This window comes from Mobula hypostoma, chromosome 10, assembly GCF_963921235.1.
Source record: "Mobula hypostoma chromosome 10, sMobHyp1.1, whole genome shotgun sequence".
NCBI classification, from domain to species: Eukaryota; Metazoa; Chordata; class Chondrichthyes; order Myliobatiformes; family Myliobatidae; genus Mobula; species Mobula hypostoma.
The window spans coordinates 48,774,933-48,800,315 of record NC_086106.1 but is presented as its reverse complement, the minus strand read 5'-3'; the positions used below and the strand labels follow the sequence as shown (position 1 = coordinate 48,800,315).

Here is a 25,383-nt window from a genome sequence, read left to right as displayed (position 1 = left end):
GTAGTATCCATCGTCAGGGATCCTCACCACCCAGGTCATACTCTCTTCTTGCTGCTACCACGAGGAAGGAGTTATAGAAGCACCAGGACCCACACCACCAGGTTCAGGAGCACTTATTACCCCGCAAGCTATCAGGCTCTTAAACCAGAAGGGATAACTTCATTCATCGTCACTTGGCCTATCACTGAGCTGTTAACACAACCTATGGGCTCACTTTCAAAGACCCTTCATTTCATGTTCTGAATACTTATTGCTTTTTTGTTTATCATTATTTTATTGTTAGTACTTCTTTATTTCCTTTTTTGGTATTTCCTTAATTTGTTGCCTTTTGCATACTGATCTTTCATTGACTCTATTGTAGTTATTGGATTTTGAGTATGCTTGCAAGAAAATCAATCTCGGGGTTATATATGGTGACATATATGTAGTTTGATAATAAATTTACATTGAACTTTTGAACTTTGAGGTCAATCTGGTGAGCTTGTTTGAAGGGAAATAAGTAAGTGGCAAGTTGGGGGGCTTTTAAGATTGATGTCTAGAGTCTAGGTGCAGCATGTTCCTGTTAGGGTAAAGGGTAAACCAAGTTTAGGTAACCTTAGCTGAGAAGAGATATTAAGGCTCTGACTCAGAAAAAGAAGGAAGTATACAATGAGTTTAGGCGGTCAGGGACAAGTGAATCCTTTGATTATATAAAAAATTAAGAATATTCTTAAGAGGGAAATCAGAAGGATAAAGAAATGGTATGTGATTGATCTGACAGGGAAAGATAAAGAGAATGCCAAGCAATTCTTTAGCTGTGTTATGAGTAGGGAAAGAGTGGCTAGGGAAAGAGCAGGTCTCCTTGGAGATCACTACAGCCACCCCATGTCTGGAGTGACAAGAGATGGCTGGAATTTTTAACAAATTTTCCTCTCTGTGTTTGCTGAATAGAGAATCACGATGACTCAGGAGTTAAGGGAAGCAAATATAGATGATTTAGAGGACATTTGTATTAGAGGGGAAGAGGTATTTGCTGCCATGCAGAACATTAAGGATAAATTTCCAGAGGCTGACTGCGTGCGTCTTTGGACTTTGTGGGAGGCTGAAGAAGAAATTGCCGAAGTCCTTGTGAAGGTATTTGCTTCAATATTAGCCAATAATGAAGTACCTGAAGACTGGAAGATAGTTAATGCTGTTCCATTGTTTAGGGAGAGTGGCGAATGCATGTAATTCCTTCCACTAAATTGCCCACTACTGATGTTAGGCTGACCAGCCTGTAGGGTTAGGGTCTGATTAGGTGGTGTCAGAATGGCTTTGTGTGTGGAAAATCATGCTTGATGCACCTTTTAGAGTTTTTTGAAGGGGTAACCAAAGTGTAGTTGAGGATAGGGCAATGGATGTTGTCATTTGGACTTCAGCAAAACCTTGAGCAGCGTCCCACATGATTAGCTGTTCTGGAGGGTTAGGTCCCATGGAATCCAGCAGAGCTAGTTATGTGGATTCAAATTTGGCTCAGAGGTAGGAGGCAGAGAGTGGTGTTAATGGTTGTTTCTTGAAATGGAAACCGGTGATTGGTGGGGTGTTGCAGTGGTGGGTGTTGGACCCTTTTTATTTGTTATTTATATAAATGATTTGGATGCAAGTAAGTCGCTAATAGGTGATAGCTCCTTTGATAACAATGTGCTCATTTTGGACAGGGAGGATAGGTGGTTTGAAAGAGGAGTTAACGATGCCATCTTTGTCAAACTGCAAATGCATCCCTGAACAGAGGGGCTGGGATACGACAATGCCTATCAGCTACTTACAATCTTAGGCTATGTCCACACTATGCCGTATAATTTTGAAAACGCCGGTTTCGAGTAAAAACGACAGGCGTACGCACTAAGCGTTTTTCAAAATATCTCTGTCCCACTAACACGGATATTTGGGCGAATCTCCTTTACTGGGCACGTGCAGGACGCACAGAAAACAAGTGAAGAGGAAACGGTATACTTTGTGCGCATTTGTCCAGTTACAGAGTAGAAAAACTTCAAAGGAATTGCTCTTGGCCCTCGCGCAGGAGGACTTAAAACTTAAAAAAAACAAATACTGGAGCATATGGAGGCAACCGACAGGGAGTTCACGGACAGTATGACCCGGCTGACGACGAACATTGAAAAACTGACTAACTGTTGCATTAATAAAGCACCTTGTTAAATGTATAAAACATGTGTGCATCAGTGTTATCTTGTATTTCCATACAATGTTACATTAGGCTGTTACACATCTATTGTCAGAGAAGTACTTTCATAAATAGGTAAACCACCTCCATACAAGCAAGGACAGAAAACAGGGCAAAGTGAGTATACTTATTTATTCAGTAAGCTATGGGTCAAAGTATTTGGTGAGTACATTTCTAACTCTTCTGGCTTCAGTCTTGTTGCCGTCTGTTCTGAAATTGTTAGGTTATGTGGGGGATTGTGTTCAAGAAAACAACAAAATGCCGCGCTGCGGCCACCTGTTCCGGCACGTCATGACAGCGTTCTTAAATAGTCAAAAAAGCTCACTTTACAATTTCACGCCGTTCACACCGACTGCGCTTTATAACAACCGTATGGCAATGCTTGCGCCAGTACCAAGCAGAAGCAGAAAAAGCATTGTTGTTATGGTGTTGTCATGACAGCGTTTTTAAATCTCTCCGTTTACCCCGTACACACTACAACGGATATTAGGCGTTTTCAGACTTATTCACTCTGGAGACCGTTTCTGAAAATCTCCGTTTTCAGGGGGATGAAAACGCCGCTTTAGTGTGGACGGAGGGTCAAAACGAAGAGAAAAGGCTTCGTTTTCAAAATTATCCGGCGTAGTGTGGACGTAGCCTTATCCTAACGTCCCTACCCTGGCTTCTCCACGACAGGTCTCACCTCCATTCATGCAAAGATAAGACTAATGACCCTCTCATTAGCTCTACAACTGTTAACAACCCTCATGTGATTGCTATACCTTTAAACAACTCACAGAGTTCATAAACCAGAAAACTACCCACCATGGATTAGAACTGAAGAAGCCTCTTGGATGAGTGGTGAAATGTTTTTTAGACAACACCGCAAGTCCAGTTGCCTTGATTATTATTGCTTGATGTGAACCATCATTCCTAATAATGATATCCTGAATTGTAATGGCTCCTTAAGGTTGTCCTAGCTGGGAGTGGTAGTGAGGATAAGCTCCACTACCTATTAAATGCTCCCAATGAGGTTATCTCAAGTAGCCTCTGAGAACTGAGTCTAGCTCTTGGCCTTCACGTGTGACTTGGGTATTAAGCACAGCAGAACCATTTCTACTGACAGGAGAAGGGGCAAAGGTGAGTTACTGGTGTCTTAAGACTCGTTGCTTCAAGCAGATAGGGCTCATCAGCCATGGTGGCAGTTCATCTAGGAGAGGGAAAACTTCAATTTTAAATTTCCATTGCCTTGCGGTTATACCTGCTCATGGGGAAGACTTCGGGAGCAAACCACCAGGAAAATTCGGGATTTGGAATCCCTAAGGCAGCCTTACATTGAGTTCAACGCTGATTGGCAACTCCTGCAAGGCCACTGGTTCCAAACTGTATCAGTCCTTGTAATTCCTTTGGATTCATCAGCTGTATGGAGAGGGAGAGCCTGGTACATGGGCAGCAGCTTGCTCTCCATATTATACTGTCCTACAGCGTATCTTGTACACAGTTACGACATAACATCCACGGCCAACCCTGTCCAATAGACAGCCTCAAATGGCTTAGTACAATCTCCCTGGGTCATGCAATACTCAAGGAAATTATTGAAGTTGTCATTCATCTTGGAAGGAGCTATCGAATTATTTTTGTTATCTCTTTTCTTACAGCTAGTATATTGATTTTGTTTTTATTCTACACAGATATCATATTCTCTCTAGGTCATTGTTGAATCTTTGGAATATTCTACCTTGGAGGGCTGTGCACTCTGAATTATGAAGCCTTTTTGATGAAGCTTTATGTAGCTTCTTGAACTACAGGGGAACTGAAGGTTACAGGAATTGAGTAAAAATGTGGAGAAATTATCCAAATTTACCAGGCTGTAGAACAATCATAAGGAATGTATAATCTATTCCTATAGTTTTTAAAACACCATTTTTTACGGACATACATTCCTGATAATTTGCAGCAAATAAAATTACTTTCAACATCTCTGCTTTACTTTTAAGCTAAAATAAGCCATAAGCATAACAAATATCCATCTATAAATTTGTTGGTGATACAGCCATTGTTGGCAGAATCTCAGACAGTGATTAGAGGATGTACTGGTGCAAGATAGCCCAGCTGATTGAGTAGTGTTGTAGCAACAACCTTGCACTCAACATCAGAAGACCAAAGAGCTGATTGTGGACTTCAGAAAGGGTAGAATGAGGGAACACAAACCAATCCTCATAGAGAGATCAGAAGTGGCGAGAGTGAGTAGTTTCACGTTCCTGGGTGTCAATATCTCTAAGGATCTCAGTTGGTCGCAACATTTTGATGCAACTACGAAGAAGACAAGACAGCGATTATATTTCATTAGAAGTTTGAGGAGATTTTCTTTGTCACCTAAAACGTGCTGAAACTTGTATAGATGTACAGTGGAGAGCATTCTGACTGTCTGGTATGGGGGTTGGGGATGCGTTACTACTGCACAAGATCAAAGTAAGTTGCAGGAAATTATAAAATTGGTTAGCTCCAATCATGGATACCAGCCTCCATAATATCCAAGACATCTTCAAGGAGCAATGCCTCAGGAAGGAAGTGTCCGTCATTAAGGAACCCCAACACCCAGGGCATGCCCTCTTCTTATTGTTACCATCAGAAAGGACATACAGAAGCCTGAAGGCATGCATAGCGATTCAGGAACAGCTTCTCTACTGCTATCCGATTTCTAGAAGGGCATTGTCCCCATGAACACTAACTCATTCCTTTTTTTAAATTTATTTTTGTTTTTGCACTACTTATTTTAACTATTTACACACACACACATATATACACTTACTGTAAATCAGAGTTTTTTCTATATTTATGTATTGTACTACATGCCACAAAGTTAACAAATTTCACAGCATATGCTGGTGATATTAAACCTGATTCTGAATATTATTTAGGAATGCATAACATTTAGAAAATTGCAGTAACTACAGGTCTATAACCGCAGTCTTTTCAGTAAGGACATGTCCTGTTGTTTTCTCCTTTTTAGGTAAATGGTCATCAGATGGTGGATGAACCTATGGTGGCAGATGACACCTATTCACATTGTGTAAGTAAGGTTTCTGCATAACATTTTGTAATTATGTTGCATTGTCTGTAATATAACTTAGTTACTTTCAGGAATTCATTGGACAAAAGAAAATGTAATGCAAATGGTCACAGTATCAAAACCAATCCTTTCCAAGTTCCTTTTCTAAATAATTTGTCGTCTTTTCCCCCTGTCCCCAGACCGCTAAAACAAAGGTATAACTATTAAATGCGTCAAACCTTTGAGCTACATTTTCTGTTATCTTGGTTAGTTCTGTTAAACAGGTTTTACTACTAGTCAGCTGCTGTGTAATTGAATGATGGAACAGACTTGAGAGGGTGAATAGGTTATTCCTGTTCTTGTATCCTTGAACATCTAGTCATATATCTTCTGTTCCAAATTGAAGTTGCATCATTGTCATAGTTAGGCTAACTTAACTGTCCTTTTGAAGTAACCTAATTAAGGATAATTAATGAAGGAAGTGCTTCAACTCTTTGAGTCCCCACACATCTGTTACTTGTTTTCTTGCCACCTTCGTCTGACCATCTGCATGTAATCATTTTCTGCTTAATAGATGCTTTTATTTTAGGTAAAATGAGTTATTTTGAAACTAATTCATGGTTCACAATTATTTTTCAGTCTCATCTAAATGTGATGAATTATTTTCCTTTCTTAATATATATTCAGTATGGTGGTTCAGTGGTTAAATTACCAGACCAGCAATCTGAAGGCTTAAACAATCCAGAGCCTCAGTTGAAATCCCACTTTGGCTTTTGTGGGGTTTAAATACATTAATTCAACTAAACTTTTCCAAAAGATGGAGAAAAAGTAGTCTTGGTTATATGACCATGAATTTATCAGACTCTGGTCAAAAAACAAAGATGTTTCTTTAAGTGTAGTGAATCATATTAGCGGTTCATTAGTGGCCTTCATAGAAGAAAATCTACCACCCTTATGCCTTTATGTGATGTATAAAATAACAAAGTGCTGGACTCGAATCTGCCTTCTGTAATGTATGGTTTTTATATTCTGTGGTTTCACCTGTTAAATGTAGTTTTTTTTTGTGTGTGAGGAGAGGGGGTTTGGGGTCGATGCTCTTGTTGCATTTTGTTCTTTTTTGTGCAGGGGAGAGCGGGTTTGAGGTCACTATTCTTTTGTTTGGTTTATTTTGTGCGGTGGAGGGAGATTTGGAGGTAATTGTTTTCTGTTTTATTATTTTTTGTGTGGAGGGGTTGATGTTCTGTTTTGTTATTGTTTTGTGCAGGGGATGGGGATTTAGGGCCGATGTTCTTTCTGTGTTTTGTGCGGGGGGGGGAGGTGAGGTTGGAGGTTGATGATCATGTTGCCATTCTTTTTTGTGCGGGAGGGTGAGTTTGATGTTTCTCTTCGAACAACTTCTGTGGATTTTCTTTGAGATTCGTCTTCTCCAGATAGCCATAAAACAGAGTTGTGTTTTGCATGCATACTTTGATATTAAGTGAACCTTTGAATCTTTGTAATGACCCAGGAATCTCTGCATTTTGATACATAGGCTCTATATCAAAGCACCCTTAGTATAATTATGACCAGGTCAGCTGGAATCAGTCTACACTCAGTCTATTTTGCCTTGCAAAGTCTTCTCACAAACCTCTGGGTACTGGTGTCTTAATTACAGAAGCTGTCCCGCAGGTAAATCCAGGCATACAAGATTGGAAACATTGATAGGGTCAATCAACTCCTCATGCCTGCTCTGTCACTTATTAAGATCAAGGCTGATCTTTTACCTCACACTCACTTTGCTTGCACTATACCTGCTTCCTAAGATTCCAACAAAATCTTAAAATCTATGAATTTCCAAATTGAATATAAAGCAAGAAATAAATTGCTAGAGGCAAGTAAGGCAGCATCTGTGGAAACAAGAGGTGGTCAGTGTATTAGATTGTGACATTGCATCAAGGCTGAGTGTGTAAAGGGGAAGTAGCCAGTATAAAGAGGTAACAGAAGGATCAAGGCAGGAACTGGTGGGTGATATGTGTAGTGAGATTGATGGGCAGATAGAGCCTGGTGGGAGAGAAGGATGGAAAATAATAGAGGCTAGGAGGTGATAAGTGGAAACAAAAGGCTGCAGATTATGGAACCTGGTAAAACAGAAGTGATGTGTGGAATCAGATAAAGGAGGAATGGTGGGAACAGTAGGGAGAGGGGTTCAGTGGAGAATGTGTGGGTGATAGGAACCTGAAGCCAGGTTGGAGAGGGTAAAGAAGCTGGCTAACATGGGACATGATGTTTCGGAAAGAAGTGGGTATGTGAGAGAACCTATGTTGATCAGGAGAGGGAAAGGAACAGAAGGGGTGCAATTCACCTGAATTTAAGAATTTGATATTCATACTGTTTGTTTTAGACTACCAGACAGAAAATGAAGTGCTATTCCTCTGGTTTGTATAGCCTCATCCTGACAGTGAAGGATGCCTAGGATAGGCAGTTATGTGTGGGAACTGGGAGCTTTTGCTTCTTCCAGATGGCACCAGCGAGCAATGTGACCAATGGCGATGTCCTGCAGGCAGTTAACAAAATTACTTCTTTCACTCCTTTCAGACATGATTTGCTACTAAGCTGTGTCCAATCAGAACCTGTGATTTATATTTTGACGGTGTGTTTTTTGGCTGATTGAGCAATCTGGCACTTTGCTGTTTCTGAAGGAGTTCGGTGAGGTTTAGAAGAGAATGCAGCCTAGAAACTTGAAAGCTTGGAATGGAACATGAGCCCATGATCAACTCCATTGCTTCTCTCCAATTGAGGCGTCGAGCAAAGTTGAAGTCGACAAGGACAAGAGTGGAAGGTGGGCGGGTGTTCAGCATCATCTGCCTGTGTTTGACAGGTCTTCCTCTCCCTCTCACTAGCTGCTGTCGGAGGAAAGTGCAGGAGTCTTGTGATTCATGTTGCATGCGTTCCTGAATTCTGGTTACTCTCTTTTTCTGCTGTTTTTGAGTGTTTTGATTGGGGTGATCTATGCAGACTGGAGCACTTTGTCGAAGAATGACCCTGCGGCCTGTAGTGGGCTAATGGCACGGCGCTGAACTGATTAAACTGAATACTCCTGGATTCCTGGTTTGGCTTTTGATATTCTATGTTTTGTTCATTGGCTTTTGCTGTATGTGCAATTTCTTTTTTCGCGTGTTTGGTGTTTGATGTATTTTTTGGAGGGGTTCCATGGTTTCATGGCTGTCTGTGGGAGGCTGAATCTCAGAGTTGTATTCTGTATTCATACTTTGATAATAAATGTACTTTGAACTCTGAGCTCTGGAAGTAAAAATAGCTTGCAACCAGGAGCTCAAGAAGGCCATTGCAGACAGAGCATAAATGTGTGTTAATCCCTGATGGAAGGAACAATGCGCCTTTGACATAAGCATCTCAGAGCAGTCGGGTGCAGTCTTAATGCTGCTTTTCACTGATGTGAACTCAAAGGCTCACTGACAAAGTCTGCTGAAGCTCTAAGTACTTGATGGTAAGTATAATCATTGAGTGGTGTTATCTTTATATTTTTTCTGCCAAAGTAGAAGCCGTCTCATTTTCCACTTTTGCTAGATCCCTGCATGGTGGATTGTTAACAGACATGACGTCTGGTCAAGATTAAACTGGTGTTGTTGCCAGGGACCCAGGTTTAATCTTAACCACAGGTCGTATCTATGTGGAGTTTGCATGTTCTTCCTGTGACTGCGAGGGTTCCTGCAGACACTTCGGTATTCCCCACATCCCTAACGTCATGGAAGTTGGTAGGTTAATCTGCCACTATAAATTTCCCAAAATTTCTTTGTTATTGATAGAATGTGGGTAGAGTTGATCAAAATGTGTGGAGGATGTAGGTTTGATGTAAGTTGATAGTTTATGGTCAACACAGATTTGGTTAGCCAAAGTAACCGTTTTTGTGTTTTATGTTGTGATGCCTTTGCACTTTCTCATCAATATCCATTGGAAGTCCCTCTGCATCCTCACTGCTGCCCACATTGTCCCTTAGCTTTTTAAAGTTCCAAGTAAAAGTACATATATGTCACCATATACCAATTTTCTTTCATACTCAATAAATCCATAATAGAATAATAATCAGAATATAATCAATGAAAGACAGCACCACTTTGGCATTCAGCCAGTGTACACAAGACAGCAAACTGCAAATACAAAAAGAAAGAGAAAATAATAATTAAATAATCAATATTTATTGATAACTTGAAATGAATAGCTCTTGAAAGTAAGGCCATAGGTTGTGGGAACATTTCAGTGATGGGGCAAGTAAAATTGAGTGAAGTTAATGCCTTTGGTTCAAAAGGCTGATGGTTGAGGGGTAATAACAATTCGTGAACCTGGTGGAGTGAGTCCTGAGGCTCTGATGTCACTTGACCCATGTCTGACACCTCCACCCCCTTTCTCGATCTCTCTGACTCCATCTTTGGAGACATACTGTTGACTGACATCTTTTATAAACCTACTGATTCCTATGCTTACCTTGACTATAGCTCTTCCCACCCTGTCTCCTGTAAAAATGCTATTCCCTTTCCTTGGTTCCTTAGTCTCTGCTGTGCATTTTTCCCTTCCAGGACATCAGAGATGACATCCTCCTTCAAAGGAAGGAGTTTCCCTTCCTCCACGGTTCATGCTACCTTCATCCACATCTCCTCTATTTCCCAAACATCTGTGCTCACCCTGTGTCTTCCCGCCGCTTTAACAGTGATAGAGTGCCTTTTGTCCTTAACTCCATCCCATGAGCCTTCACATTCAACACATCATGCTCCACAACTTCCAGCATCTCCAAGAGATGCTACCACTAAACATACCTTTACCTTCACCCCCCCCCCCGCTTTCCACGGGGTTTGCTCCCTCTGTGATTCACTTGTCCATTCATCCCTCCCCACTAATCTGCCTCCTCCTCCATGACCTAGATCAACACATTGACGTCGTGTGGAGGCTTGGGTGCTTCAAGGACTCCACATTAGGTGATACCAACTTAGTGCCACCCATGTTGGAACGGCTGTGGATGAGATGCCAAACAAAGTTCGATTCAACCCCTGCTCCTGAATGGATAGACTTGCATCTACCACTGACGGGCCACTTCAGTTAGAGGTGTGGATGCCATATGAAGCAACAACATCTCCCTCCTGGCACTTAACCCTGCTAATGACCAAAGTGCTACATCTGCCCATTAGCTCCACCATCACCTCCAATTTGGGCCACAGGCAGTCCTAACATTTTAATTCCAATTCCCATTCCTGTTCCGACATCTCAGTCCATGGCTTCCTCTTGTGGCAAGATGAGGCCACCCTCAGGGTTGAGGAGCAACGCCTTGTATTCCATCTGGGTAGCCAATGACATGATGCATGAATATCAATTCCTTCAGGTAAAAAAAACCCTCCCACACCCCTCTTCTATTTCCTACTCTGGCCTCTCAGCTCTTCGTCTGCCTATCACCTCCCCCTGGGTGCTCTCCCTCTTTGCTTTCTCTTACGGTCTTCCCCCTTCCTTTCCAGTCTTGAAGAAGGGTCTCAACCTGAGATGTCAACTGTTTATTCATTTCCATAGATTCTGTCTGATGTGATGAGTTCCTCCAGCATTTTGTGTGAGTTGCTTTGTGTTTCCCATGTCTGCAGACTTTTTCATGTTTAAGACCCTGTACATTCTTCCTGATGGCAGCATGTCCTGGGAGGAGGGGTCCCTGATGATGCTGCTTTCCTGCAACAACGCTTCATGTAGATGTGCTCACTGGTGGGGAGGACTTTACTGTGTTCAACTGGGCCGTATCTACTACTTTTTATAAGATTTTCTGTTCAAGGGCATTGGTATTTCCATATCACTCTGTGATACTCCTGTCAATATACTCTCCTCTACACATCTATAGAAGTCTTTTCAGCTTTCATGCCAAATCTTTGCAAACTCTTAATGAAATAGAGGTGCTGTGGTGCTTTCTTCATAATTGTACTTTGTGCTGATCCCAGGACAGGTCCTCTGAAATAATAACACCAAGGAATTTAAAGTTATATGCAAACTCCTATAAAACATTAATATCATTTCTGTACAGCTTGGTCCCAGCACTGATCCCTGCAGCACACCAATAACCACAGCCTCCTAAATCAAAAGTGACCTTTTTATTCTCATTGTGTTTTCTTTCACAATATTCATGCCAGTATATTGTGTTCTAATTTTGTTTAATAATCTCTTTTGTGATTGTCCTATCTGGATGCATCAAGGCTTGGTGTGGTAGATGCTCTACCCTTGACTGTAACAAACTGCAGAGTTGTGGACACAGCGTTGCACATCATTGAAAGCAGCTTCCACTCCTTGGATTCAAGTTGCACTTCTCATTGCCTTGGTAAAGCAGCCAGTGTAATCAGAGACCTCACCTACCCTAGACATTAGTCCTCCTCTCATCGGGCAGAAGGTACTATAACCAGAAAGCACATTGCACCAGACTCAAGAACAGCTTTTATCCTGCTGTGAAAACGGTGTAGTGGTTTCCTAGAAAGATAAATGCCTCTTGACCTCACAATCCACCTCATTATGACCTTGTGCCTTACTGACTTCTTGCACTGCTTTTTCTCTGTAACTGTAGCACTGTATTGCTTTACTATGTACTAACTCAATGCACTATTGTAATGAATTGATCTGTTTGAACAGTATGCACAATTGGTTTTTCACTTTATTGGACAAGAATACCAATTTAACATCAAATGCCTTCTGAAAGCCTGAAGGGCAATGTAAATCAAATCTGTCTACCTGCAGTCCAATGTCTACTCTTGATCATCAATGTGGTAATGAAAGGTATTGTTGATGTAGTACTCAGTCACCAATGACCTTCTGAATGATCCCTGTTTTAGGTTCCCCACTTTGCTCCAGTTCTCCTCACAGATGGGGGCAGCCCCACAGGTCAAGGATAACTTCTAGTTCTATAGATTATAAGATGACCGGCAGACTGGCAGACGACAGTACGTGTGCTTGCAACACTGTGTGTCCGACAGAGTGATCAGCAGCACTGGGGCTCCACAGGGAACTGTCTTGTCTCCCTTTCTCTTCACCATTTACACCTTGGACTTCAACTACTGCACAGAGTCTTGTCATCTTCAGAAGTTTTCAGATGACTCTGCCATAGTTGGATGCATCAGCAAGGGAGATGAGGCTGAGTACAGGGCTACAGTAGGAAACTTTGTCACATGGTGTGAGCAGAATTATCTGCATCTTAATGTGAAAAAGACTAAGGAGCTGGTGGTAGACCTGAGGAGAGCTAAGGTACCAGTGACTCCTGTTTCCATCCAGGGGGTCAGTGTGGACATGATGGAGGATTACAAATACCTGGGGATATGAATTGACAATAAACTGGACTGGTCAAAGAACACTGAGGCTGTCTACAAGAAGGGTCAGAGCCGTCTCTATTTCCTGAGGAGACTGAGGTCCTTTAACATCTGCCGGACGATGCTGAGGATGTTCTACGAGTCTATGGTGGCCAGTGCTATCACGTTTGCTGTTGTGTGCTGGAGCAGCAGGCTGAGGGTCGCAGACACCAATAGAATTAACAAACTCATTTGTAAGGCCAGTGATGTTGTGGGGATGGAACTAGACTCTCTCATAGTGGTGTCTGAAAAGAGGATGCTGTCTAATTTGCATGCCGTCTTGGTCGATGTCTCCCATCCACTACATAATGTACTGGTTGGGCACAGGAGTACATTCAGCCAGAGACTCATTCCACCGAGATGCAACACAGAGCGTCATAGGAAGTCATTCCTGCCTGTGGCCATCAAACTTTACAACTCCTCCCTTGGAGGGTCAGACACCCTGAGCCAATAGGCTGGTCGTGGACTTATTTCATAATTTACTGGCATAATTTACATATTACTATTTAACTATTTATGGTTCTATTACTATTTATTATTTATGGTGCAACTGTAATGAAAATCAATTTCCCCCGGGATCAATAAAGTATGACTATGACTATGACTATGACCGATGACAGTGGAACCTGCTAATTCTGGAGATGATATGGTATGGTATAGGTGTAGTTCCTTCTCCTTTTTGGACTTCTACTTGCACCCAGCAAGGGGAACCGTTCTCAGTGCCATCCCAGATGCTTCCCTGTTTTGAGTGGTTAATAGGTCTAGCAGCTCCTCAATTTGGTGAAGATGATAAACTTTTCTTGGAGACTTTGATACCATCCTTGCAGTATATCCTTTGTCCTTGCAGCAACTTCTCACCATGAAGAATCTCAGACTAGTGTGCCTGTTTTGAACGTTCGGCATCTAGCATGAGAATAATGTGGCCTCCTTACTGGAGTTGTATGTGTGTGACTAGAACATGTTTTCACTGCTGCCTCGTCACTGCTTTATGCTGAGTTTGAAGTAATAAACTTTAAACACTCAGGCCGTATTGGTGAATTTCATTGCTGTTTGCTTTTGTTGGTAGGTGCTTCCAAAGATAAAAGAAAATATTTGCAATTTCCAATGTCTTGTGAGCCTTTATTGTTATCAGGTTGTGCTACTCTATGAGGGTGGGTTGGTAGACACTTTTTGTTGAGGATATTTACTGCTATTCTCTCGTACTTCAACTGACAAGTTGACAATAATGTGGAGTTTGGCCACTGACTGTGCACATAAACAAATATATTTTTACTGTTACACAGTCATTGAGATTGGAGTGACCTTGGTTTTGAAGTGGTGTGACATACATTGAGCAGTTTACATCGGTGAAAAACTTATTTCCATATTACTTTCAATAGGAAGCCATTTGACCCTTTAAGTTTATGCCTGCTCACCAATTTTCCAATAACATTTTGGAGATACGAAGTGCCATGCTACAATAACAACGATAGGGAAAAGGGATAGAATAATGATTGTCCTCTGTGACACCAGATGCATTAAAATTGGATCTGTGGTAGAGTTATTAGTTGGGATCATAGTTTGTACATAGCAGAGGGAGAAAGGAGGTAGTCTTCTGAGGGCAGCCAGAATTGATCAGGATTTCCCCCAGTAGATGTTTTAGATTTCCATATTGCAGCACCAGCTTTTATCACAGCGTAAGTCCAGGCATGACTACCCAGTACAATTCATGCGGTGAGAATAAATACAGTGTGTATTTGACATCATGGCAACATATGAATTGAATGTGGTGTCAGGGAATCCTGTTGAAACTGGTTAATTTAATGGGAAAATGTACCAGTAATGAGAATCAAACAGTGCAAAAAGGAAGCTGCTTGTAGATTTTAAGGGCCTGTTACCTCAAATCCAGGGGATGATGCAATTGTTCTTCTGGCAAGTCATCTTTATCAGTAACTTTCCTTCTGTTGTTAGGGTAAAAGTGAGACTGTTTAAATGCAAATTTAATTTGCAATCCATGGCTGCATGTAGGACCTGCACTGCATTGCAATCTATTCACTCCAAAGATAACAAATTCAGCCTAGCCATTATCTATTAATAATTGAGACCAGGCAACATACTGGTGAATATTTTCTGTACCCCTCCAGTACAACCACATCCTTCCAATGGTGTAACAACCAAAACTGTCCATAGTTCACCAGCTGTAGTTTAACTAATGTTTTATTTACTTAGGTTGCAACCTACCTGCATTTACATTCAGTACCTTGGATAATAAGGCCAACTCTCCAATGATCTTATTTGCCTTGTGCTTTGACCTTCTGAGACCCTTGGACATACACACCAAGGTACTTCTGCTTCTGAGTACTTCATAGAGGCCTGCCATTCATTTTTATTCAAGATGAAATTCCATCTACCATCTTTCTGTCCATGTTACCAATAACACTGAGCAGCCAATAATCACTCTCTTTGCTTTCAATGCCTTTCCAGTCTTTGTCTTCCGAGAACTAACTTGGCATAATTCCTCCACTCGCATCCAGATTGTTAATGTATATAACCAGCAAGGGTCCCAGTACTGAACTCTTTGATAAGTCACTGTTTATAGATTTCCAGTTGCAAGACAACTGCATCATTAAGCCAATTTCAGATTCATTTTACCAAATTGACCAGTATCCCATGGGGTCTTGCTTTCTAGGGCAATTCTCCCTCTCATCTGGGGACTATCAAAGGTCTCATGGAACACCGGTTAGATTACATTAACCATGCTGCTCATTGATACACTTAAGTTAACTTTGCTGAGAAGTTTGAGTTAGCTGTATTTTATTGGTAACATTCTTGCCTCTCAATGTGGAAGTTCCAAGTCAGGAGCAGATCACATAATTCAGGTTTATGTTTTAATTCAGTGCTGAAGTAATAACATAACATTACTTTTGACTGAATTTTTAATTTGTGTCTTGGGGAGTGTATAATATCACATGTACCATTCAAGCAATAAATTGGGAATTCTGGCAATGCTCTGTCTAGTGCTTGTACCGCAGCCATAGCATCAAATATAACTGGGTATTATTGCATTGCTAGTTTTTTGGATTGCCTTCTCATGCAGAGCGAATATGAAAATAGTTTAGAAAATAAATTACTTATCAATCAAATATGAAGGTGCATTTCAACTTTTATTTTTATATTGTCACTAAAGAACTAAAAACTAAAGAAAATTGGCCTGTCCCCTAAAACCCTCACTAATTTTTATAGATGCACCGTAGAAAGCATTTTTCTAGGGTGCATCACAACCTGGTATGGAAGTTGTCCTGTCCAAGACCGAAAGAAGCTGCAGAAGATCGTGAACACGGTGCAGCACATCACACAAACCAATCTTCCGTCTTTGGACTCACTTTACACCGCATGCTGTTGGAGCAGTGCTGCCAGGATAATCAAGGACACGACCCACCCAGCCAACACACTTTTCGTCCCTTTTCCCTCTGGGAGAAGGCTCAGGGGCTTGAAGACACGTACGGCCAGATTTGGGAACAGCTTCTTTCCAACTGTGATAAGACTGCTGAACGGATCCTGACCTGGATCTGGGTTGTACCCTCCAAATATCCGGACCTGCCTCTTGGTTTTTTTGCACTGCCTTACTTTCCATTTTTCTATTTTCTATTTATGATTTATAATTTAAATTTTTAATATTTACTAATTTTGACTATTTTTAATATTTGTAATCCAGGGAGCGGGAAGCGCAGGATCAAATATTGCTGTGATGATTGTACGTTCTAGTATCAATTGTTTGGTGACTCTAAAGTATAAAGTACCCCATGACGGGTTAAAGAACCAGCAGAAATGGAAAACACTTTGGAGTCCAGTATTGCTACTAACTAATGGTATTTATTAGTAACTGCGCAGTACAGTAATATAAATGCAGATAAACCAAACAGGTTAGCAATGATTATTTATAAGTAAATGTGGAAATATATGAAAACCAAGCTTCTTCAAGTCTAGGGGTAAATAGATAGTCTTACGATGATGAGTAAAGGTCAGTTCACTTCGTGGTATTGAGTTGAGTAGTGATGGAGAGAGAGAGGGAGAGATTTGAGTCTTCAGGTGAGCTGATGCCGTCAATCTTCCCGTTGTCCTCCGAAATCCTTTAGAAGTCCCTGACTGTGACCACAACAAAGGGGACCGTTCTTCTGTGGTGGAATTATCAACCCGGACGAGGGTTGGACATACGAATAACTCCCCACCAGTAGCACCTTTTTGATCCGCCTGATCGATCCTCCAAAACCCACCTTTTCTATGGGCACAACAAAGCTCATTTAGTGTCCAAAACCATGTGTCTGTCGGTCTAACAGCTGATCTTCTATTTATCTCACCGTGCTGAATACCAACTGGCCATCAAACAGCTCCTCCCTTCTCTGTAAGAACTTGGAAGCTGCTAGTGTCCTTGCAAAAGTGTAAGCATGCTGCCAAAAAACCATAACACCATCTCAAAGCAATCTTCACCTCTCTCTCTCTTTCAACAAGGTGTCTGTGTTGGACACCTCTCTCTCTCTTTGCAAAAGCACAGTTCATAGGGGTAATTTAGGACCCCGTCACAATATAATTGTAAGGAAATGTCTGTCTGCAGTGATAAAGATTTGTTCTTCCCGTATTTATGTACTTTTCCTTGTTTCATGCAAGAAAGTCCAGTGGATTCTGGTTAATTGGCACTTAATCGGGACCAGTACATTTTTTGGCCCAATTAAGCAGCTGCCCCATTAGTCGAAGTTTCAGGGAAACTATTATAAACATATAAAAAAGACAAACTGAGTCAAAAACTACTTACTTAAATTAAATACAAAACAAATTTAAAAACTACCAGTTGTAGTGTATGCAATGAAGAAAGTGCAGACACTTAGTGTAGATAATGGACTCCCTTCATACAGTGCAATCAACAAATACTTCCTCCAAATCTTCATTTCCATTGTAACATTCAAGATGATTGTCGATACCTTTAAATTGCTCATAGGTCCTCTGTTGTTGAAGGAGTGAGATCATTTCATTTTCACTCCTCCCTGTTTCTGGCATCTCCAAGCCTGAATGCTTGAAACCGCAGTGAGCCAAACAGTTTGGAATTCTCTTACTGCTTATTTCTCACCAACTATATAAGTGACAAATAGCACTATTTTTTGAATACAAACTCACGCAACTGACACTACTCAAAAACCATACACCCTAAGCTCAGTGTAGCATCTAAAGGCCACATGAGTGTGTGCGACTGATGCTAATTAGAACCTGTTTGGCAATAGTCTCCTGCCCTAGTTAAGTGGCATAGAGTCCCAAATAAACAAAGGGAACCCGGGCTATTTTCTTGATTAGTTTTTGTTCTTCAAGTTGTCCCAAATAAGCAACTTCCTTAGTCAACTGATGACCCAATTAACTGGAATCCTCTATATAGTATACAAAATTGGATAATGATGCAGGTGCATATTTTGTGGTCTAAATGGGATTCACTGAGATTTTTATTTTTGCACTGAAATTGCTGCTTCATTGTTAATTTGTTAGCATTATTTGTGGAAAAAAAAGTTTTCCTGTTGTCTTTGATCAATACCCAAAACTAATTGTCATAACTATTTATTTGATAATTGTTGCAACTTACTTTTTGTGAAATAGATGCACTTAAAATCAAGGCATTTAAGGAAAAGGCATAATAATGTGATTTTTTTTTGTAATTTATGCACAAGGTAATGACTGTACATTGTAATTTCCTAGTGTGTGGGTGTCATGCAGAACACTTAAAAAAAACAGAACTCATTATTATTGACACATTTCCAATGGTCCATCTGCTGGGGTCAGTCAAGATGACAATGGTAACAGAAAACTCCAGCACAAAGCTTTAATTACCTTTGCAGTTTGTTGGGGTTTGGTGCATTTGAATTAGTTGTCTCTAGATAATGGCAGTAACAACAGTTAATAAAATACTGCAGTGACTGTAATGAGCTTATTCACATCCAAAGGTCGTAGAAAGCAGCATATCAATGCATGTTCTTCTTCTTTTCTGCAGAAGTTTCATTTGTATTTTGCTAAATGCTATTATTGATAATAATGCGAAGTGCACAAGTTCCAATTTTATAGCAATATCATTACATTTTTTCTGGAAACTGAATAGGTTTTGAAATTCCACATTCTCATCAAACTTGGCACATAGTGTTAATTTGTGAATGGGCCATTTTCAGTTTCTCCACATTTGTAGTTGGTTGACATTGATCAGATTTTACTGGGATGGCAGCAGTTGTTATTTGCAGAATCAGACAGTATTGGTTGATTTGGTTCAATTGCACACAAAACCAAAATAATGAGTCATTTTATCATACAACAACTTATTACTACGAGATAGTTACTTATTTTAGGGAGCCTGGTATTTGGAAATTTGCTGTATGATGCTGAGATACATCCTAGGATGAGCTGGGATACATCATCATTGATATAACCTGAAGTCATTGGGTATTTCAGGTCTTTCAAGGTCAGACAACCTCACCAGGGTTGATCAGGCCCTGGTTTGTGTTGCAGCAGCATTGGTCTGCAGGTCACACCTCTTGATCTGTAGCTATCTGGAGGCTCGGTCAGCAGCCTCTGTGGTGGTCCTGATGGCTTTTTTTCCTTGCAGCCCCCATAATGCTAGAGAGAAAATGGGTACTACATAGCAAGCAACCAGCAAAACCTCTGCACACCACCTCTATAGGCTCACATCGTGTCCTCCAACCCTGTCTCTGGTACTGCTCTACTACCTCCTGTTATTTAGTTTTCTTACTCTTAAATGCCTGCTCAATCTGCTCTTCCCAAGGCACTGTCAGTTCTACCATAACTACCTGCTTTGAGATTTCAGACAGAATTACCATGATATGCCTCTTTGATAATGATGCGATGAAATCAGGGATCTTTGCCTGCCAAAGTTGACTTTCAGTTGCCAGTCACTCACCATGGCATGCAAATGTGCTGGTTAGTTATCTGGGCTGAGGTTGTATTTGGTCTCCAGCTTTGACAAAGGCTATAATGGGCTTTCTGGGCTGACAGAGGTGCATACTGTTGTTAAGGGCCAAGGAGATACTTTCTGCCACCTGGTCCTGGAACCAGTGGTAGTGTACTTCTACCAAGGCTTTTGGGCAGCTGCTGAGGATGTGTTCCAGGGTCCCTTTGCCAGGAGATAGAGGACAAGATGGTACCTCACTTATGCCCAAGCAAAAAGGTTTGCTGGACTAGGCAGGACATTGTACACAGCCTGGATTATGAACGATGCGCTGAGGTTCTGCCTGTCACATGTGGGACTAGGAGTCATCTGCTTAAGCACACCCTCTCACCTTGTCAAGCTCTCTGCTGCACCATTCCTACCATTCTGGTGATACACATTTCCTCAACAGCTGCCCAGCCCCACCTGCTTGGTGAATCCATAGGGGTTTGTAATACCCCCGCCCCCCCCAACCAGGATGCTAGAGAGCTTGGCAAGTGGTGGTTTCTCTTCTTCCCTCGACACCCCCATGCTGTTTACCCAGGGATCGGAGATCTTGATGCAGCTGTTGTACTTTGGCTGCCCTTGTGTAGAGGCCTTTGCTGGCTTTCTCCACTAGGTCAAATCTTTCAGCAGCAAAGCTGGCAATGATAGTTTACATGCTCCAGAGTTGTCAATCGACATTTCCCTTGGCTATCGCCTCAATAATTTGGACTATGCCCTCAAACTGCACCCACTCACTCCAGTGGTTTGCTAGAGGCCAACTAACTCAATAGTGTTCTGCTAGTTTGCCTTTAGTGGGAGTTTCTTGCACTTGGAAGTTCTGGGCACAGTGGGGTGACTCCAGGTTGGGCTCCTGTGTTTCACCAAGAGTAAATCCTGAGCGCTGCTTTGCTCTCTCCTGCTCCAGGTATTTTATTTTGGCCTGATGTATTTTTAGGCCGTGCATGTTCTTGCAGACCTTGCCACAAATGCATCTCACTTGTAATGGTTGGTTCATTTGCAAAGGTTAACATTCTTAGATCTGTCCTGTCAGAGTGGATCATCCTTCCCACCTCTGGGGCTCCTCTGGGGGTATGTCTAGGGTGTAACCAACCTCAAGTTGCATTGTATCTTTAAAGGAATTTTGCATTTTATGTCATTGTTAATATTCAGTATTCAGGAATAATGAGTTGATTTCAGATTAATATTGCTAAAATGTCTTCTACCTTTTTATTTCTCATGACCATTACAAGGACTTCCATGTTGGACCAAGGCCTTCAAACATCTTGAAACCACTGATTGAAGTTTAAAGTTTAGTCTTTAAAAAGGTGTTACTCTTGGAAAAATACATATGTTTTATTTTTATGGAACCAAAAGACTTAGTCCTAATTTAGAATGATGAGTTGGCATACATTTTGTGATGCTTTCTTGAGCTCAACTGTATTTGTCCTGAATAATCTTATGTTGTCAGCTGCAAGTCAAAAGTATATAAGTGAAAGTGAAACAGATTTATTTTGAAGTATATCACACTGAGATTAGGAAAGAGGGGAGAAAGCTTGTATGGAGCACAGTCACCAACATAGATCCATTCTGCTGAATGGTTTTGGAGTAGTGGAGAAAACAGACATTTCAAATTATAGTTTGCCTCTATAATATCCATGAGAAAAAAAATTCTGAAAATACATTCTTTTATATTACATCCCTTCTAATAGAAGTAGTCTTTTAGTAAATCTGCATGTATGATTCAAGCTTGCAGTGGGCTGTAATGTGGGTGTTTGTGCTTTTATTTCCAGATTTGAGTCATGAATCCTTCAAACCTGGAACAGCTGTCTGTTTGTTCAATTGGCTTTTCTAAGTAGAAGGCATTTAGTGCATAGTGGCTAGAATTAACTCCTGCCTGAACAAAGACCTGGACCCACTGCAGTTTGCCTACTGCCACAGCAGGTCTTCATCAGACACAGTCTCACAGGCTTGAAAGCACTTGGACAAAAGCAATACATACATCAACTTGCAGTTTATTCATTACACCTTGGTTTTCAACACCGTCATCCCTTGAGAACTAATCAACAGGCTTCAAATGCTGAACATTTGTACTTCCCTCAGCAGCTGGATCCTTGACTTCCTCATTGGAAGACCGCTGTCGGTAGGGATTAGTAATAACATTACCTCTTTGTTGGTAATCAACACAGGTGCACCTCAAGGATGTGTGCTTAGCTCACTATTCTGCTCTACTCTACACTCATGACTGTGTGGTTAGACATAGTTCAAACATTATCTATAATTTTGCTGATGATACCACTGTTGGCAGAATCTCATGGGAACAAGGAGATATATAGGAGCGAGATCAGATGCTTGTGTGGTGTAACAGAAAAAACTTGCACTGAATATCAGCAAGGCCAAGAAATTGACTGTGGACTTCAGGAAGAAAACGCACCAATCCCCATTGACAGATCAGTGGTGGAAATAGTAAACCGCTTCAAGTTCCTGGGCATCAGAATATCAGAAAATCTATCCTGGACCCAGTATATTGACGCAGTTACAAAGGTGCATGTAAGCAGCTCTACTTTGTTTGAAGAGATTTGGGTCATCACCAAAGAGTAGCAAATTTCTGCAGATGTAGGTGGAGGCATTCTGACTGCACCACTGCCTAGTATGGGGGCTCCATTGCACATGATTGAAAGAACCTGCAAAGAGTAGCTGACTCAACTAGCTCAATCGTAGGCACAAGCCTCCGCACCAATGAGGCCATCTTCAAAAGGTGGTATCCATCATTAGGAACCTCACCTTTCAGGATATACCCTCTTCTCATTCCTACTGTCTGGGAGGAGGTATGTAAGACCCACAATCAATGTTTTAGGAAAAGCTTCTTCCCCTTCACCATCAGATTTTTAAATGGTCCATGAACCTCTTTTGCTCTATCAACTGCAACTTATAGTGAGTTATATGTCTTGCACTGTAGTGCTGTCACAAAACTACAAGTTTCATGCCACATGTCAGATAATGAACCTGATTCTGTATAGTGTGCACCATTATGTAATGGAATTTTGTTTGTTTTGGCATGGTATGCAAATTTTCTTCTGTTTGCTTCTGCATTCTCATTCAGTGTTAACAGGTATTGTGCTTGGAAAAGTGCAATAAATCACCATGAAGTGCACCTTTATTGTAACACAGGACAAATAAACCTCCATCAGTTAAACCACCAGCAATCTTTTTTTGAGTACTATATGATCTAGAAAGTTTACTAGAAATTGGTTAATTATTAGAATGACAACCCCAATGCTTTGTTTAAATTGTGTCATGGAATCTTGCAATTGCAGGATTGGACTGGGCCTCAACTAAAGGATGGCATCTCTGGTAGTGCAGTGCAGTGTCATCCTAGATGTTTTGTATGAAAGTGGGACTTGAACCTAGATTTTTCTGTCTCAGATGAAAGTACTATCAGCTAAAATGTGGCTGATGCAAGGTTAATTAGCACTGGATATTGGTCCAAATGGCTAATTTGTAAGTGAAATGTTTCCCATCCTTTCATTACTCTACAGTTTTCCTCATTTTGCTTTGTTTCACAGTACATAGTTAGCAATATTTCAGTCAAGGATGAATCCCATTGCCAAAGGTAAATCTACAGGAACACAAGAATAATCTGTGTATTGCATTTTATTTTTGAATCCTAGTCCTGCCTCTTTAATAAAGTTACTTCTGATTTTCTAGATGTAGTGTACTCATTAGACAGTCCCTTGGTATCAAGGATTAAGGATTTCCATTAAGGAAAATGTAGGATCTGAAAACTGCCACCGATGGGCAGGAGATGCATTACTGGATTGGGAAGTAGTATAGGAGGTGGTTCCCTATATTTCCACTGGCCTTGCACCTCCCAGTGAAGAGGTTCAAGGTTCCTTGTGCCCTTCTGGAGGCTGCTGTTCAATTTTGATTGGTCACAAGTCAGGAATCCCATGAGCCAGCAAAAATATTACATTTTTTTCAAGGAGGCTTTGAGAATGTCCTTGAGACTTTCCCTTTCCCTCATAGTAATCTTAAGCTGTGATGGAACTTGGCCACACTAATTTATATGTTTTGGACATGTCCGAGCCTTGAAAAATTCTGGAAAGATGTATTTCAAACTTTTTCTGCACTTTTCAATGTCAGCTTTAAGCTGACTGCCATGTTTGGTATTATTGAGGATAGTGTTGCAAATAGTGCATCCAATTTGTGGGTATTGGCCTTTATGTCTCTTCTGGCCAGGAGGGCGATCTTGCTCAAGTGGAAGGAGGCTGCCCCGCCCACTCATGCTCAATGGCTATCTGACGTTATGTCATGCCTTGATCTAGAGAAGATTCGTTGTTCGATTTCTGATTCTAAACATGATTTTCTAATGTTATAGGGACCCTTTCTGAATTATTTTCACAATCTTTGAACTGTTATTAAAGTATGGATCTGAGCCATTATTATTATAATATCATATGGTAAGGTATTTTTCTTTTTTCTTTTTTTTTACCAACCAGCTCAATTCGGTAGTGGGGTCGATTTTTTAAAATAAAATACAATTATTTTATTTTATTTCATTTCATAATTCAGTCTTTTTTTTGTACATGATTGATTTGGAATATGGGATACTGTGATCATATTACTGTGATTTAAGTGTAATGTAATTCATATTATTTACTTGTATCCTTATGAATTTTGTATTTGTATTCATGCAATTTATAAAATATCAATAAAAATATTGAAAAAGAAAAAGAACTTGTTTTCTACTGTCTTTATATTGAGCATGCATATGATGTGGTCTGACCGCTGGAGCTAGGTGAATCCACATTGAGCTTTGAAGCTGGGATGTTGGTCAGGGAGAGGACATTGATATTGAGTTACTTATTCTGCCAGTGGATTTGGAGAATGTGGTTGAGATGGTATTGGTTAGATTTCTCCAATTCTTCGAGAGGTATCTCCTTTTGGTACTCCGTGTTTGTGAAGCATATAGGCAGCAGAAATTACTGCTGTCTGTAGACTAAAATCTGTCTGCCAGATTTAAAACAACTTGGTGCTGTGTGCCTGTGCTTAAAAATGCTATACCATCTTTATTGGAACTGCTGTTTTGCCACTTGCTTTTTCCTCAGACATGATCAGGATGAATAGGTTTTGAGGGAAAGATTGGGTTCTGATATATTAGAAGCTACTTGATTAAATAAGGGTTGACATTTTCACAAAGCTATAAGAATGGCATCTTTATCCAGTTTCTGTTGACACCAGTGGATATTAATCTTACCTCAATTTATCATTCCTCCCGTCTGAGTCTGGGCACCCGAATGTTCTTGAGCAAAGCTTAATTTGTCTGATAAGTGGCTGTGAGAATGTTGAAATTAGGCACTGATAGTTCAGTGTAGAATCAAGAGTGGCAATATTCAATGACTAGTGGTATTTCTTTCTACGAATATGAAAGTTGATCATTGCTAGGTAGTCCTATAAACTCATTTATTTTTTTGTGAACTTGCTTGGTGCCTGAATAAAATATTCTTCTCTTTCTAGGCATTTTTCCACGAACAAAAAACACATTCCATCTGTTAATTTTGTGGGAATTTTTGTTTAAGTATGGTTCTTACCTGTAAGGATGTTTAATCATGTTCTAAATCTTGTTTTTCAGGATGAAGGAAGATTCAAGGAGATTCCAATCACACACCATGTGAAGGAAGGGTGTGAGAGGGCTGATCCCACACAGTTTGAGTTGTTGAAGGTCCTTGGTCAGGGATCTTTTGGAAAGGTCAGTGTTTTTTGTAGACTTAGGTACAGTATGTTAATGACAAAAATTTCCTTCACTTGTTAAATAAGAATTTAAACTTACTTGTCTGCCTGATTCAATTCTATAAAGTTTACTACATAA

The 25,383-nt window shown here is 40.7% G+C and overlaps 1 protein-coding gene across 2 annotated transcripts in view; it reads left to right on the top strand.

Moving 5' to 3' along the window:
• Positions 1-25,383, top strand: part of rps6kal (ribosomal protein S6 kinase a, like) — a 171,032-nt gene that overhangs the window by 41,023 nt on the left and 104,626 nt on the right. The window contains exons 2-3 of one of the 2 annotated variants that reach the window (XM_063060455.1): positions 5,193-5,252; positions 25,147-25,263. In XM_063060455.1, coding sequence (XP_062916525.1) covers positions 5,193-5,252; positions 25,147-25,263 — 177 coding nt within the window. Of the gene's footprint in view, positions 1-5,192; positions 5,253-25,146; positions 25,264-25,383 lie in introns of those variants that run through there. The other variant, XM_063060456.1, reaches the window with a different exon arrangement.